This window comes from Pongo abelii, chromosome 12 (assembly GCF_028885655.2).
Source record: "Pongo abelii isolate AG06213 chromosome 12, NHGRI_mPonAbe1-v2.0_pri, whole genome shotgun sequence".
In the NCBI taxonomy this organism is placed as follows: domain Eukaryota; kingdom Metazoa; phylum Chordata; class Mammalia; order Primates; family Hominidae; genus Pongo; species Pongo abelii.
Window position 1 is genome coordinate 85,980,365 of NC_071997.2, and position 18,015 is coordinate 85,998,379.

The 18,015-nt window shown below is 46.8% G+C and overlaps 1 protein-coding gene across 4 annotated transcripts in view; it reads right to left on the reverse strand.

Moving 5' to 3' along the window:
• The window catches only part of RHOQ (ras homolog family member Q), a 37,105-nt gene that overhangs the window by 17,728 nt on the left and 1,362 nt on the right, over positions 1-18,015 (reverse strand). For 3 of the 4 annotated variants that reach the window (XR_010136302.1, XM_063713706.1, XM_002812061.6), the window contains exon 2: positions 17,925-17,983. Coding sequence is in view for 2 of the 4 variants with exons in the window: in XM_063713706.1 (XP_063569776.1) it covers positions 17,925-17,983 (59 nt within the window). In the remaining 2 variants the exon portion in view is untranslated. Of the gene's footprint in view, positions 1-16,607; positions 16,683-17,924; positions 17,984-18,015 lie in introns of all 4 variants that reach the window. The other variant, XR_010136303.1, reaches the window with a different exon arrangement.

The window sequence follows — 18,015 nt, forward strand, 5'->3', positions numbered from 1 at the left end:
ACAGTTGACTGTCTATCCAGCATTCTTCTCCTACTTCCTCCTTCTTTCCAAAACTCTGATTCAGTTCAGGACCTACCACCCCTCCTCCACTCACACACAAGCCCCTGGGGACCCTGGCCCCATACTTGGCTATATAGAGAGTCCCTGCTTGGATTAAGCCAATCATTGAGTTTCATTTCCCACTCCTGCCCCTCCCACTAAGTCACTGGTTTTTGGTGGGCACATGACCTGGGTTGTCCAATCAGAGCAAAGTATTCACTGGCTTGTCCTCCTGCCCCACCTTCTCCTTCTGCAGCTGCTCCCCACCTCCTCTCCCCCACAGTATAAAAGGATTTGCCACTCACTGGCCCTATCTCTGCAGCTCATGGAGATTATTCAGGGCTCCCTCTACACAGGCCCTTGCTGTGTTTTCTGTTATCACCACCAGGGTCTATGCGACAGCTCAGTCCCAGAACCCGCTCTTACTTATCTCCAGGACTAGCTATGGAGAGGGAGGCGTACAGACATCCCAGGTCTGACACTTCTACCAGAGCAGCCCTCTCACCCTTTTCAACACTTGGCCTACAGAGGCTGAAGTCCCCCGTTGACATACATACTTACACACATCCTTTTAACAGACAAAGGCAACAAGCAGCCAAGCAGCAAAGAGAAGACCCCGGTAACTACGCTCAGATGAAGGCTGCAGTGCTGCTTTCCTCTGTCCAGATGAGGCAGCCAGAGTGCACAGAGGAGTTAAGCCATGACCAACAAACCCATGTGGAATGTGAATACTTGAGCCCCACTCTGCTGGCCAAACAAACGCATACAGTGCAATCTGCCATCTGAGGACGAGGATGGCTTCCCAGCAGGCGAAATCAGGATGCCCTCACAGACACGCTTGCACAGAACAGGCCCTTTCAAAAACACACACAATTTCTGAGGAGGAGATGAAAATGTTTTGGAGCTGGCAGAGCTGGTGGTTGTACAACACTGTGAATGTATTAAATGCCACTGGATTGTATACTTTATTTTTTAATTTTTCTTTTAGAGACAGGAGACAGGATCTCACTCTGTCTCCCAGGCTGGTGTGTAGTGGTGCGATCGTGGCTCACTACAGAGTCAAACTCCTGGGCTTAAGCAATCTTCCTGCCTCAGTCTTCCAAGCAGCTGGGACTACAGGTACGTGCCACCACATCTGGCCAATTTTTTATTTTTTGTAGAGATGGGGGTCTCACTGTGTTGCCTAGGCTGGTCTTGAACTCCTAAGCTCAAGCAATCCTCCTGCCTTGGCCTCCCAAAGTGCTAGGATTATAGGCATGAGCTACCGCATCCAGCCTGATTATATACTTAAAAATGGTTAAATTTATGTTGTGTAAATTTCGCCTCAATTTAAAAAAAAATACACACTGGGGCCGGGCGTGGTAGCTCACGCCTATAATCCTAGCACTTTGGGAAGCCAAGGCAGGAGGATCCCTTGAGCCCAGGAGTTTGAGACCAGCCTGGGCAACATAGGGAGACCCTGTCTCTATTAAGAAAAAGAGAAAAAAAGAGGAAAGAAATACACACAGGTCCACAAGTGTGCAAAGGTAGGATCTTGCCTTGCAGGTACCCACACACACATACATGTGTATGCACACATACACACTCACCTAGATTTCTTTGAAAATTCAGAAAATTCTTGCAGAATTACCCTGCAAGAAGTCCCTGGAGGCCAAGAGTTGATGTGTTGACATCAACTCTTCGCAATATGCATCCATCACCACTGAGCACAGCTTATCCTCCTTGCATGGGTTTGATGCCCTCCCTTCCCCTGCCTGTTCTGTATTACTTCCCTTTATCTTCTTCCCACCAGCTCTGGCCCTTTTACACTACAGACGGTTCCCTGTGGGGGCTCTTCCTGGCCTATCACAAAACAAATAGCCTCACCACATTACTACAGCCTATGTAACTTTACAGCCCAGAAGAGTGCCTGCTCATGCTTTCACAGCAACCCAGGCTACCCACTGGCTCTTCACTATCAGCCTAGGAGATAGGTCAGCTGCCACCTCACTGATGAGGAAATAGGATCAAAGAAGCTCACCACCCGTCCAGAGTCACATGGAGAGGCGGGTAGGAGTGAAGCAGGAATGCAATTCTCCTAACCACAAGTGTAGGACCCTCTCCCACACAACCCCTCTTTGTTTCAACCAGGTAGTCGATCATGGGGTTTCAGACACAGACCTCCTGAGTCTCTGAGTTAGGCTTCCTAGCTGCATGGCCCTGGGCAAGTTATTACCTTTTCTGTTTCTTTTATCTATAAAATGGACTACTAATGGAGCCTCCTCTTAAATGCTGGGAAAAGAAATGAGCTAAGGTATGAAAGGCACTTAACACATGTGCTGGCTGCTAATTTATAACCATGTCCACCGAATAGTGTTCCTTTTCCATTCAGTTTCAGCAGATTTGGGGCAGAGTAATAAATAGGCAGAAAATGAGAACTGAATGTGAAATTAACTTCAGCACAAACACACTGAGAAATTTTGCTGGTTTAAATAAGTGCGTAGGTTTACATGGCAGGCAAGGACTAAAGTCAGGTATTTTATTAAAATACTGAGAAAATAGCTAAACTGATATATCTCAAATATGTTTTTCAAAAAAAATCAAAGGCTGGGAAGGGAGAAGAGTCAAATGCACACAGGCTTTGATGTGGCCACGGAGTCCTCTCGGCCCGCTTTGCACACAGCAGGCAGCTTTCAGTGGCTCCCTGTACAATAATGCACACATGCCTACACTAGCATTCTCTGTGTTCCAAGAAATTCAGACAATCTAGCTGCTCAACTTCTTGATATCCTACTCTAAAGGACCTGGCTAGGGAGGCGTGCCATTTCTGAAGCAAAGCAAGAGCCAGTGAGACAAAATCAAAGAGAAGCAACAGTACAGATAGAGGAGGAAACTAGCAACAATAGAACTTTATAGGAAAATCACCAGATAAACTGTCATTCCAGTGGTTTCAAGTAGCTACTCTCTTTTGTGTATTCTCATAAAAGCCTTAGAGTCAGCAATGGGACAGGCGGTGTCATTCCTCTCTTTCTCCAGGGCAGTGAGGGCAGCAGCTGAGCCCAGGCTCTCGGTGAAGTGGTGGAAAACTATCACTGGAGCAGTTGGGCTGGCAGCAGTGGGGGTGAGGGAGTTTCGGACTTAGAGGTATGGACCCTACAGTCTGGTGAAATTGCATAGGAACCGGCTAGGTCCCTGTTCTTATCCCCACCCTGTGCTGCCGGTAAGTGAGTCTTGTCAGAGCCTGTGCTCCATCGCTTGGGCCTGTGTTATGTGCTGCCTGGAAAATCAAATCGTGTGAGTCTCCCTTCAAAGAGCCACTGGCTTAGTTAAGCAACCAGTGAGACACTGGCAGCAAGGGTATGTCACGAGAACAGCGGAATGCAGATCTGGAGTCAGAGGGCCTGGCCCGATGTCCAGGGTGGCCTCTCACTGGCCATGTATGTAATCTTGTTCAAGTCATTTCCCTGTCTCTGACCCTATTTCCTCATCCACTAAAAAAATGGGGTGCAGAGAGAGGGGTAGACAGTATGACCTACCTCTTAATGTCATTGTTAGGGCTAAATGGGATAAACGGGTCCAAGGTAGCCTCCAATGTAGGCACAGATGAATACAAGAGCCAACAGCCATTGATGCTAAGTGCCACAGGGATTCAGAGTGGAGAGAATACATCTGCCCTTGACAAATAGAAAAGGCTATGTGGAAAAATAGGTATTACTGGATGTTCTCTGTTAATCTCTCTATCAAGGCACCCATCTTCAGAAGACTGTGCCCTTTAGAAGTCCAAACTATGTAGCTCAGAGTTCAAGGCTGGCCATGCAGTCATCAAACCTCTCTTCCCACCTTAGATTTAATGGCTTCTCCGATGAACGACTACTCTGTAGCCAAAATGAACATAGGCTGCTCCCACACCTCCCCATCTACCCCAGCTTCTCCCACATGACTCTTTCTGTGCTCTTTTCTTGGCCTGGAATACTCTGTCTTGCCTGGGCTCCCTTCCCACCCCAAACCATACACACACACCAGCTACTCACTTAGGAAAACTGTCCAGACCCTCCCCCACCATCCCCAGAGCTGGACGTACTCTTTCCTGCCTGGCCAATGTCTTTGATACCTGTATCAAAGGTATATATACATATGTACGTATATACACATATATATACACACACATATATATGTGCACATATATACATACACATACACATATAAATGTGCACGCACACACGCATACCTGTATATACATATATATACCTAATATATTAGAGATATATATATCTATATACAGGTTTTGTGTGTGTGTGTGTGTGTGTGTGTGTTTATGGGGTCTATAGTAGGACACGCTACTCATTTGAGAGAGGGCTACATTTTGAAAATTAAGTTAATGAAAATCAATTTGTAATAGTTATTAGTCATCTGTAATATGGTTTATATTCAGATGACTGAGACACTTGAAAACACCCAAATCTAATCAAGGTGACTGCAATGTAACTAAAGAAAGCTATAATCTAATAGAGTATGTTTTGGCCTATCTGAAAAATATGTTAACTGAAAAGTCATGGTCTATACAGACTCTACACAGAGTCTAGCAAAGTAGAAATTGCATAATGAGAATATTAGTGTCCATCTACCTCTGTCCAGCAGTAAGATAGCAGATGCTGGAGCTAGTGGACACAACAGATCCTGGCCACTAGAAAGCCATGCTCTCGTATGGAAGGAAAACGTGATCACGTGGCCCCAGGACCCGGATGAAACAGAAATCTCCTCCCAGAAATCCAACTTGTTTTGCTCCAAAGCCTGTATGCCAAGCAACTTCTTTATGAATTCATCAGGAGCCTCGCCCTGAACAGAATATCCACCACTACAACTTTGTTCTTCATATTTATGTTTCTAACTATAAAAAAAGAGAAGACTTCAGTTAAGTCCCAGACAAATGAACACATGCATAAATTTATCTTTGACCTCTCCAAAATCCTCTAACATGTACAGTAATTATTTTAAAAAACATAAAGCCACAAGGACAAAAGAAATAGGAAAAGAAATAACAGCAACAAAATTTAGAAGCTAAAAGGCAAAAAAATAAGTGGAACTGACTTAACAGGCCCAGGGAGCCAAATTCGAAGCCAGCAATGAGGTGTTCCTCACCTCACTTTTATGTCTAATGGATACTTATATGTTTGATAAATAAAGCTATTAGGGTGTGGTTGGGGTGGGAGAGTATATGAACAGAGGCACAGAGAAAACAAGAACACTGGAAGGTCCAGATCCAAGCATTAAAAGGCACAAAAAAAAAAATTTTTTTTTTTAAGAAAAAGAATATCAGAAGGGTAGAGAAGAGGTCAGCCCTCGCCTCTACCTGAACCAGGGGCGAAGCCAGCACCACAAGTGCACAACTAGCAGAACTTCACTTTTTACCGTGAAACCCTGAAAATAGTCCCCAGAGCCTGGGAAAGAATGGCCATGGAAGAACGACTGAAAAAGAGCGGGGGCAGGAATAAAATGGAAAGAGAAGGATCACAGAGCCATAAAAAGGAATGGAACGTTGATACCTTCTACAACATGGATGAACCTTAGAAAATGTTATGCTAAGTGAAAGAAGCCAGACACAAAGGGCAAACATTGCAGGATTCCATTAATATGAAATGTCCAGAATAGGTAAATCCATAGAAACAGAAAGACAGATTAGTGGTTGCCAGGAGACGGGGAAGGAGGAATGGTGGGGAGTGACTGTCGGTGGGTATGGGGTTTCGTTCTGGGGTGATTAAAGTGTTCTCTGAATTATGTCTCAAAAAATAAAACAAAGGAAAGAGGAGGAAACTTACATATCAAGCAGTTTGACACACCAGCAATTTCTCTGAGTAATTACTTTCTTCTTAACACCAGCTTGCCTAGATGCTGATACTTCCATACTACCTTGTTCAGACAACAGGAGGCATTCCGGGTCTCCCGGTCAAGACACAAGTGAGCAGGTCAGCATCCTCACCATGTCCCCCTCCTCCCGACTTATCACAGAGGGCCACAGGCCACTCTGGAAGCACACTTGACATAAAGCTCAGTGAAGGACTCCTACAGGTCTAGACTTGCTGGAGAACAGTACATGCCCATAGCCAGTATTTCATCCAAACAGACCTGGCAGCCTGTCTGCTAATGAGCTCTGTGAGTCCGGAAATGAATCCCACTTTGCTTAAATGGTCAATGTATTCAAATCGCCACCTATAACCTGCTTTAAAGCCACTCAATAATGTCCAGACAGGTCAGAATTTCCTCTCAAATGAGCTGATAGGAAAGCCAATATGGAGATGTTATAAAGTGATGAGAAAGGTTCTTTCCATAATAATCTTACCACCAGACTCCCCTAAATTTAACACACACCTAGTTCCTACTGGGGCCCCCAACATTTGTGCAAAGTGCTACGTGCTACGTGCAGTCCTGCAGGGACAGGAAGGGGAAGAGTTTACAATCTGCATGGGGAGCAAAGATTTACACATGAATAAAACCAAATGCTAGAGTGCAGCCTGGAGACAATTCACTTAGTGGAAATTCTAAGGAGGGACTCGACCACTAGAGGGCCGGAGTCAGAGGTGAGGAGGTCATGGGGTGCCTCAGCCTCAGCTGGACTTCTCACTTTCCGCAGTGGATGAATATCCAAAGCTCTCGCCTGTTGGACGAAGTCCCTGTCCGAAGGAAGCAGAGCCCCCATCTGCCTGCTCTGTCCCTCCTCGTGTCCAGTCCCTTCCCCATTCCTCCAGGGCCAAGGAGGCTGCTGGAACACCTTCGGGTAATCAGCTCACTGGGGAAGACAACTCTGTGAAAAGTAAGCTGGATTAAATGGAATTTTAATTGAACTGGATGCTCAAAATTAAATGCTCTCTCAGTGGCAGCTCCTAGAGGGGGCACACTTTGAGCCAACTCATTTATAATCCCAACCATTATGCCATTTGAAAGAGAATGGGTTTTCTAGATTGGAACAAATTTGAAAAAAAAGAAAGAAAGAAAGAAAAAATGTAAAAGAGCGGGGGCAGGAGAATAAAGGGAGGGGAGGACACTTGCACAGAAAGCAGAGGTCAGCCAGGAAAGAAGTAATTACTGGCAAGATGGGTGTTTGAGTAACACAGCCCTTCCTCTCCCTTCAGCCACTCCTTGTGACCCGCCTGGGGAATGTTAACACAGAAAGGATGTCATTGCCCATCTGATGCTTTGGAACTAATTTAGCACAAACCAAGCTGCCATCCTTCTCAGGGACAGGGTCTGTCACCACCCAGAGGAGTGCTAACCTCAGCCACAATGAACAGAGCCCTGTCCAGGCATCCTGTCTATTGAGCCCCTTAATATGCGGGAGAGAAATAGCTTGGTGTTTAGGCCTCATCAAGAAATACCTGCAGAGCCTACTGGGCGCACAGCCCTAGGTCACATAGCACACTAATGGAGCCAAGGTACCCCACAAAATTCTGCTTCCATTTTTTTTCTCCTGATAGCACTGCGGCCCTTCTCCACCAGGTGAACTGGATAGGGAGCACCCATGGCTGAATCATTCAATTCATTCCAGTAACTACAGACAATCTCAACCATGTGTAAAGAACTAGAAATGAGGGTGTATGGGGGTGTGTTTTGTGGGGCTGGGGGTTTAAAAATTTATAAATTAAAAAACACACACACACACAATGAGATCCTGCCATTTGCAACAGCATGGATAGAACTGGAGATCTTTAAGTAAAATAAGTCAGCAACAGAAAGACAAACATCATGTATTCTCACTTATTTGTAGGATCTTAAAAATCAAAACAATTGAACTCATGGACATAGGGAGTAGAAGGATGGGTACCAGCGGCTGGGATGTGTAGCTGGGGGCTTGGCGGGAGGTAGGGATGGTTAATGGGTACAAAAAAATAGTTAGGGCCAGGCACGGTGGCTCACGCCTGTAATCCCAGCACTTTGGAAGGCTGAAGTGGGTGGATCACAAGGTCAGAAGTTTGGGACCAGCTTGGCCAATATGGTGAAACCCTGTCTCTACTAATAATACCAAAATTAGCTGGGCATGGTGGCGGGCACCTGTAGTCCCAGCTACTTGGGAGGCTGAGGCAGGAGAATTGCTTGAAACCAGGAGGTGGAGGCTGAGTGAGCCAAGACCGTGCCACTGCACTCCAGTCTGGGCGATAGAGCAAGACTCTGTCTCAAAAAAAAAAAAAGTTAGAAAAAACATGACACTATTTGATGGCACAACAGGGCGACTATAGTCAATAACAACGCAACTGTACATTTAAAAATAACTCAAAGACTGTAATTGGATTGTTTGTAGCACAAAGGATAACTGCTTGAGGGGATGGATACGCTATTCTCCATGATGTGCTTATTTCACATTGCATGCCTGTATCAAAACATCTCATGTGCCCCACAAATGTTTACACCTACTATACACCCACAACATTGTTTTAAAAATTGAAAAAATAAAAAAAAGAATAAAATAACTCATGTTCTCTGCACTTCAGGGACAGTGTGTATGGAAGACAGGGGTGGATGTGGTAGGGAGGGCAGGGGGCAGGGGGAAGAAATGGGTTGCAAAGAGCAGGTACAGAAGTGCACAGTCATTAATTCAGTGGCTCTGACATTTTAGCCTGCATCAGAATCACCTGAAGGGCTTTTATGAAAGAAATTTCTTAGTTTTTCATTCAGAGGATTTGGGGTAGAGCCTAAGAATTTGGATGTCTAACAAGTTCCCAGGAAATCCATGTTGGTTTGAGGATCACACTTTGAGAACCAGTGCCACCTATTCAAGGCCTCACTGAGCATCTAGTACATGTAAGAATCCAAACTGATCAGTTTCTCCAGCTAAAAAACAACTTTCGTGGAAACAACCTTACTCAACTTAACTCTTACTAGCATTTCACCTCCTTGGAAGGATAAGCCTTCCTCCTCTGTGCCCCCAGTAAATAGGCCCCACTGCCCTCCCATCACTCATGGTTGACCTACCCTTCAAAACACTGTGCCTCTGGGGGCCAGGCCTGTGCCTGACGGATCTTCTAACACCTGCCCCTGGCCCAGATCTGGTGCTCAGGAAATGTATGTTGACTGACTGGATGAATGTTCTCTTCTAGGCTTGCCAGCCACCACAGGAAGCAGCCAGGCAGGATTTGGGAGCCCATACAGAGGTGGTGGCAATGGGGATGGCCCAAGAGGGCAAACAATATGAACAGCAGGTGGCAGAGGAAGTTTTGCGCCATATTTAGAGAATATTCAGATGAAAGAGGGACAAACAGATTTGAAGAGGTAGGCTTCCCCTGAATAAGAAAATCCTTGAAGGGAGAAAGGAAAGGCCTGAGTTAGCCTCCATGGGACAGAAATGACACCTGTCATTTGCAGGCTAAAGCTGGCCTGCCTGGCAGCCCCCCAAACAGCATTTCCCTGTCCCTCTCTTCTGGGAAGGGGCCACAACTTTAGGCAAATGGCATGAGCTTCTTCCACACATACTTCAGCAATGGGGCCATCAGCGCCACTTCAGGCCTGTGCCTTTTTGAGGAAGCATGGTGGTTTAGGGACAAATTGACAAAACACCCGTAACGTCACATGGGGCAGAAGTTTTTGTAGGAGCTGTTTTAGCTGCAGTCCCTACGTGTTCCATCTATACACAATGTTCCACCAACTCTTCTATCTAGAAAAGCGATATGCTTGGAATGTACCTTTTACATGAAACGCTGAACAATGGAGTGCATGTGATAAAAGAGGCATTTAACATGGGCCAGATGATTAGGGAGAGTAACTTAACATCAAGAACCCAGGGCTTAAAGTCCGACAGCCTGCCTGGTGATCTTGGCTTTGCCTTTTACCAACTGTGTGGCCTGGAACGAGTCATTTAACCTCCCCAAACCTGCAAAATGAGACAGCCACCACTGGCTTCCTTTACTCACAGAGCAGGTGAGGGAACTCAAGGCGGTACCAGGTGCAACATGCTTTATGTGCTGTAAAAATGTCATATGATGATGAGCCTGCCACTTTTAAGCCCCTCAGTCTACCCTGAGCCTGAGTAGAGTAGGAAAATCTAGGGATCTGGAGAGGCGGCTGCTTCAGTGCTCTCACCATTCACTCAAAAAGGAACAGAGACAGCAATAAAGACCCCTTCCCCCACATTCTTTTCTTTCTATTAAAATCAACAAGCAACACAGCACCAGATTAATATCTCTTTAATTACCAAGTTGTCAGTCACCAGGTGAAAAACTCCATAATTTAGTTATCAACCCTGCTCCACATGTTGACACTGATAGCAGGGATCTGGGTTCCATAAAAAGACGCTTTGGGGTCACCCCCTCTGCCGTTCCTCCCTACACTGCTCTTCCCACTCAGAATATGAGCTCTCCATACCCCTCTGCCTGCTGGAACTCATTTAGGTCAATGCTTCCCAAATCTTCACTTCATGGCACACAGAGAAAATGAGATGATGTGTTCAGCACACATTGGGTGGGGTAGAGGAGCCACTGCTGCATGCCTGAGGTGAGACTGCTCAAGCTAGGACAACCTGAGCCCCGGCTTGTCCCAGGCCCTACCCAGCTGCCCTGAGGGCTGAGGAAATCCCTTATCTGGGAGCTGGGAAGCTCCGACATATCTAACAACCCCACAAGGAGGTACTATCATAATCTCCATTTTACAGATAAGGAAACAGGTTTCCGAAGGTTAAGCCCCTTGCTGGGAAGTGGCAGAGCTGAAGTTGGGCCCTGGCAGTCCAGTGTGGGGGTCCACATGGCGACCAGTACTCTGCTGGCCCCCATCTCTTCCTGCAAGCGTAGATCTTCCAAAAAGCTCCTCCCTGTCACCTCTTCCTGTGTGGGACCCTGCAGCACTCAGTTTCACACAATGAACTTGCCCAGTTGTGTAGTGGACCTTTCTGTGGCCCGATCCCCCACCTTCTCCTGTGGAAGGTGGGAACACACACCAGGCATTGAATCAACACCAACCGAACTGAGCCAGTGTGGAGCCCCCAAAGCTGGCCTGGGCCCGCACTCTCAGCACCAAGCCCTACAGGGTAATGACATACATCATTTCTAATCCTTACAGCTATGCTGCAGGGTACAGATTATCTCCACACTTCACACAGAAGGAAGAGAGGCTCACAGAAGTGAGCCGGCTGGCCGATGTCTCATAGCTACAAAGAGGTAGAGCTAGGATTCGAAGTTCATCTGGAGGCTCCAAAACCCACACTCTTTCCACTGCCAACCTGTCTCCTCCTCAGGGGATCTGGGAGCAAGAGGTCTCAGGAAACATGCAAAGGCCGGAGTCTGAGAGAGAGTGTTGGGGGACAGACAGCCCCACTGGTGATCACTAAGGCCCCTAGGCCCATGTAAAGACAAAACTGGTGGCCTGCCCCATACCTACGTGCCTGTTTCTCCTTTGAACCTTAGAGACTTCTACTGTATTAGTGAAGCTTTCCTGGGAAAGGGGTTGTGCTGATGCTATTATTTAGCAGCTATGACTTTAGTCCTTGGTTAACATTTTAGCAGAAACAAGCTGACAGTCAAATGAGAATCAATTCTTTTTTTTTTTTTTTTTTTTTTTTACATAAACATGGTCTCGCTCTATTGCCTAGGCTAGAGTGCAATGAAACCTTGTATTATAGCTCACTGCAGCTTTGAATTCCTGCACTCAAGTGATCCTCCCACCTCAGCCTCCTGAGCAGCTGGGACTACAGAGGCATGCACTACCATATCTGGCTAATTAAAAAAAAAATTTTAGTAGAAGTGGGGGTCTTGCTGTGTTGTCCAGGCTGGTCTGGAACTCCTAACCTCAAATGATCCTCCCGCCTTGACCTCCCAAAGTACTGAGATTACAGACAAGAACATGCCACCCTGCCTGGCCAAGAATCGCCTTATTTTAAGATTTATTTCTTGCATGCCTACAAGGTACCAGGCACCGGGCTGAGCACTGCAACATGGTAGAGAAAGACACTGTTCTTGAAGAGAGCAAGAACGCATCCAGGAGGTCCTGGCAGGCACTGGGCTGGAGAAGGTTCTACCCAGGGAGCCGGGGGACCCCTGAGAGTTCAGACAGCCTGGCCTCCGTACATGCAAAGCAGCTGTGGTCAGAAACTAAAAGAGGAATGGCAAATTGCTGAGGGCAAGGAAAGCTGCTCTCTGACCCAAGTGTGCCAAATTAGGGCAAAGCCAAGCCTCTCAGAGAGAAAGGAAATTCAGCTGAGAGTCAGGAATTTTAATTTTTAAGAGCCACACATGGTCTTCCGTCTTGTTTCTTTGTAACTGCGTCCCTCTCCTCCTGAAGCATTGCTGTTGTGTCTGAGGCCTCTGTAGCACCCACAGCTGCCAACACATGTGCCCTTTCTGGAAACCGACACCCCCGTGGAGAGCTGCTTTGTTGGCTTTGTTTTCATACCATTAGATCTCATCTCTTGAAACCCCAAATTGCACAACAAAACCGCAAAAGCCCAATTCTCCATGGGGCCTCTGACTCTGAGGGGCTTAAAGCAATGCTTCCCACCTTTTTCACATCACAGCACCCACAGCAACTGACAATACATGCTCAACCCCCTTAGGATGTCACTCCCCCGGCCCCTCAGAGATGAGAGCTTGGCATCTCAGCACACCTGTAACACTCATGCCTGAGATACCTGCGGGGAAGCTTTCGTTCAAAGCGTGGGAATGTCACCGAACCTCAGGAGAATCATGATGGAAGTGGAGAAGCCAAACAGACCAAAGGTCCAGGACGGGGATGGGGCACAGATTATGTGCCCGATTATGAGGCACAATTGGAGACCAACCAGAGCTGGTGGGGACTGCCCCCACCCTAAAGTCCCTGCCTGCCAGCCCACAGTCTAAGCTGGCATAACCCAAACCCACATCAGAGTCCCAAGGAGGGGAACACAGGGCATTCAGACTTTGGAGAGAACACAGCAAAGGCTTTGGAGTCAACAAAGGCTATCCACCTTCCCAACGCAGAGGAGGAAACCAGCATTCCCGTGTGATGCGGTGCAGGCTAGAGATATAAATAGCTTCTAAAAAGGTTAGCAAAATGCACAGATGACAAATCTACAGTAGGTTACTAAGGGAAACCAGGATGCTCAGTGCCAGCATTTCACCTGTTGCAACTGATGCCTGGAAGGAACCCTGGGGCTCCTCCCAGGCTCTGCTCACCGGGCTGAGCAAGGATGGAACACGGGGCTACAAGGACCCAGAGTCTGATGTTGTGAGTGGCATTTCCTAAACCCTGCTAATGTTCCCTACAGGCCTTCTCCAAAGTAGAAAACCTTTTTCCTAATCACATCTCTGTCTGGTTCCCAAAAGCCCACTTGTTCCCAATTTCCTCATCTGGGAGAAGTCTACTTTGAAGAGTGTTGTGAGGATGACTTGCCTGGAGGTAGGAGGAGCCTGGTGAGTGGCGATCCCATGGCCCTTTCTCCTTCCCCTTTCTCATCATGCCAGGTCCTTCTGCTAAAATGCAGAAGGTGGGGCATGCCAAGCCTGCCTCCGGTGGAGATTCCCTTCTGTAGGGGAAGTGCCTTGTGGGCACCCAGAGGGCATGCAGGGCAGCCACAGCTGCTGGGTTATATCAAGTGTAAAACAAATCTCACTTGTCATTGAAAAAGCAACACCAAGGGACACCAGAGTAAAAGATATTTATAGCTGTCATGGATGCTTCCCTGAACTTGTGTGTTTAAGTTAACAGACATAGAAACAATACATCCCAAAGCACACAAATGGACTTCCACACTCTGAGACAGTGGCTAAATCTGGAACTCTAGGGATCCCAAATTCACCCCCAACACACATCCTCCTGAGTGTGGATATTCTGGGACCTGAATAAACTGGGCTTCAGTCCTTCCCTCTCCAGGGTATCAAGTTCTGCCTTCCTGCCAAGGATTAAGAGATCAGCCTGGAGCCCACAGCTAGAGAGCAGCTTGCCAGGCAGCTCCCCACTGGCCTGTCTGGACAGAGAGGGAGAGCTCTTTCCACTTCCCATCGCTCCAAACAGTGCAGTAGTAGGAGGGAAAATCCCATCTCTCCAGTCCCTCCTTGAGCAGACAATGGGGTTGCTGCAGAGCCTACACTGAAGTCCTGAAGGCTGGGCAAGAAAGGAGAAGCTCCACAGAGGCCCAGGCAGGAAGCCAACCCCTCACCCCCAAAACACACGCAAGGCCCCCAGTGAGAAGGAAGATGCCTCGGTCAACTTCCACTCCAAAATGCTTGGCAGTCAAAATGTCACAGCTGCTCCTGGACCACCCATTGGCTTGGCCAACAGAGGGGAAGCCTTCCCTTTGGCAGTGATGCTCTGAGTGTGCTGGGATGTCCCCAGGCAGTGCACATGATGGGGACTGAAGTCCAATACACTCTCTCTCCCATTCTCTCTCTTTGTCTGCTAATAGCGGCAGAGGTCAAGTGGAAAGCAGCCTGCTCTAGAAGGCCAAAGGTCATCTACAACAATCACCCTTTGACTGGTAGATTCCCTAATACGTCAATTGGACAAATGATGCCTATGGCTTTGAACTTGACTGGGGTTAAGGCAGGGACCGTGAGTGAGCAAGTGGACTAGAGGTTCCAAACTGAGGGAGGCACTGTTGCTGTTATTCAAATACAATGAGTGCCCACATGCATGAGTGAACATTTTGGAGAGAAGGCAACTGACCTGTAGTGCCATGAGCTGCCTCATTCCATCTTAACTCTCTGAAAGTAGAACCAACTGAAGCCTACATACCCTACTTGTTTGTCAAATTCTACATGGAACTCTAAGCTATTTCTCTTCTATCAGTGGGGATACGGGCTCTGCTTAAGACAGAAAACCATCTGATACAACAGGGCATTTACGGCAGGGAGCACTGGGCTTGGAACCATGGATCCCACAATGGCGACTATGGGAATTACAATGCGCAAGACTGTTGCACACCTTGGTTGTTCAACCTTGCTTGAAAAGGTTCTAGGATCTGGCATTCTAGTGGAATTTCTATCAACTCCAGGCACAATATACTGTTCTCTTCCACTCTGTGAACCTTTCTCCCCACAAAACTTCCCATAGTGGAATATAATAATTTCCTGTACTACTTGTCACTCACCCACTATGCACAAAGTGTCAGCTGCTTTTAAATATGTTAAAGAGTTTAAGCCAGCCTATGACCTTGCAATGCAGATTCTAATTATCCACGTTTTTACTAGATCACAAAGGTAAATAATTTAGCTAGAATCACATGACTAGCTAAGGTGGAGATCTGAGCCCAGGCCTGTTTTGTTCCAAAGCCCATGGACGTTTTTCTGCTGCCCACTAGGCTTAAGGATTTGTATATATATATGTATATGTGTATATGGATACATATATATATAAACCCTTAATGTTTTTATTTACTTTTTATTTACACGTTTATTTATCATTGTTATTATTGTAAGACAAATCTGATATGGATTCCTAGAAGCCTGAGGTCTTAATGACCAAGTACAACGTAGAAAGCTCCTACATAACACATGAACAGAGACCTGAGACAGACATTTCTCCCTTTGCTGACATCAGCTGTGGTAGATCCCCATTTTAAATTCATTCCTTTGCACTCCCCAGGTGCAAAAGTACCTGGACATAGTACCAGGTACACAGCAGGCACTTGCCATTTGGTCTCATCATTGCTAAGTTGCTTATTAGTAATAAACCCTCAAATGCTGGGAGATGAAATATTACTAGCTTTGATGCAAAAATAAAAGTCTAGACACTGGGAAAAACACCAATGGGGCCTAACACACATCTAGGCCAACCGAGTAGGTGTCCCACCACTGGGTGAAAACAGTAGTATTTGAGCCTTACTAATATGTTCATCATGCTTGGTCTATATCTTATGATCCTCCACTAGAAAAAGTAATTATGGCAATACATGGAAAGCCCTGGTTTTGTAAGTGGGGTCAACTTCAAGTGACTCTGGATCTAAGTTCTCTCCTCTGTAGAGGTGCCATCCAACACCCACTCAGAGAATGGCTGTGAAGATTACAGGTACCACATCTATGGACGTGCAAACAATCCAATCAACCCCGTGGCATCTCAGCATTCCCATGGTGTCCTGTGTGTATAACTACTTCAAACTGGAGCAGACTCAGACCCCTGTCCCAATCCTAGCAACATCCCTCAGTAGCTGTGTGACCTCAGGCAAGCAACCTAGCTTCTCTGAGCCTGTTTCCTCACCGCAAGATGGAATACCACCTATCTCATGGGGTTGTTTTATAGACTAAATAAAGTAATATTTGCATGTGGCTGCCCCTGGCCGGATATGTAGGAAAAAACTCAGTAAATACTAGTAGGGTTTAAATGTGCTCAGAACAGCTCTGACTACACACATCCTGTTGAATAGGGAGTGTGGTCAAAAATTATCATGGTCACAAGTAAAGGAGATAAGAGAAAGGAAGGTAGTGAGAAGTTCAAATTAGAGGTGATTTTTTAAAACCTTCCTCTTTTCAACCAATAAGGTCAAACTCTTGTTTATCAATAATACGACTTAAAAGTCAGTCTTAGTTGATTGAGCAAGCTCTGCCCCTTGCCGTCCACATCCTCCGATGAAGGTAGAAGGAATAACAACTACAGGGCAGGCAACCAAAGGGGGCCCAGGAGAGCTGAGAACTGGCTGTACTGACCTGGGTCATTTTGGTGAAAGGGGGTGGCCTCAGGTACCTTGAACTGCCGGCAGTTCTCTATCTTCAGACGTTCCTCTAACAGTTTAGAAACCAGAGGTCACATCAAGGCACTCCCCCTCAATAAGGCATGTTTCAGAATCCAACCCAAACTCTAATCACAGTTCTGAAATCCAAATCTAGACAAGCTTCAAAGTACATCACTCCCTTTATTGAGCACCTAGTGTGTGCCAGGTTCAATGCTAAACATTTGCCATACAATATCTGCACAAGGGGATCATCTTATTTTTTTAAACCCCATTTTGCAGATAAGGAAATTCTACTACTGGACATTCCCCAAAGTCATTCTCTAAGACTTTCAGCTGCTCCTGTGTTCTCAAGGACGTAAGTCTGTATGACATGTGGAAACTTCTGCCAGAGTCTTCAACTCTAATCATAGTGCTGGATTCTACAAAATTCATCACACACAACTTATCCCCAGAGCAAAAGTGGGTTTGGGAAGAGGCTGAAGCTGGGACAGGGAGACAGAGAGAAGACCTTAGTCCTTTAGAATCACAGCCTGGCCACCTCTGATGTGCAAACCCTGGCCAGAGGCTTCAGGGCAAAGTGTGCATCTTCTTTCTGCACAATTAATCTCTCCCAAAGAAAACCCAGACAAAGTCACCTGGCCCTTCTGAAGTAGGGCCGGGGGGAACCCCTCCTCCTCCAAGATTCACTCTGAACTCCTAACCCTTCCTCCCCACCTCAGGGAGTGGCTAGATGGTTGTTGTTTCTTTTCTTTTTTCCCTGTGGTCCTTCGGTAACACCACAAATTACGTTTTCAGGGACTGGAGTCCCAGAGTGCAATGATGTTGTAATAAACATAACCAGGACCAAATGCCTTCCCATCATATTAGATGATGCCATTTCCCACCAATCAGGCTCCTTGGGCAGGCAGACCACTCACCAATGAGGGACCAGACAGAGGCTGTGGGGGGGGAGACCTGGTCATCTGCAACTAAAAATAAGGGCGCTTCATGATTGGCCGCTGCCACTTTGCAACAGGAGTTGGGACCCACACACCAGGCGCCACACAGAACGACCCACACAGGCAAAAACTTTCACAGCCCAGGGGTTCACATGGGTGGGCTGATCCGGGTCTGTTTGTTTTGTCTGTTTTCCTAATTTGCTGACTTGTTACAAGAAATAAAGACCTAATCCAGGGGGAGTCCCTCGCAGACACACCCTCCCACCCAGACACCTCGGTTTTCAAAGGCCATTCGCAGCCACAAAGAACTGGGGAACAGGAGGGGGGCGTCGGCCAGAGGCCAAGACACTCACCTGTCCGGCCGTGTCATAGAGTCCTAGGAGGTACTGCTTGCCCCCCACGGTGACGCTGACTGCAAGGACAGAAGTGGGGGCGGGGAGAGAA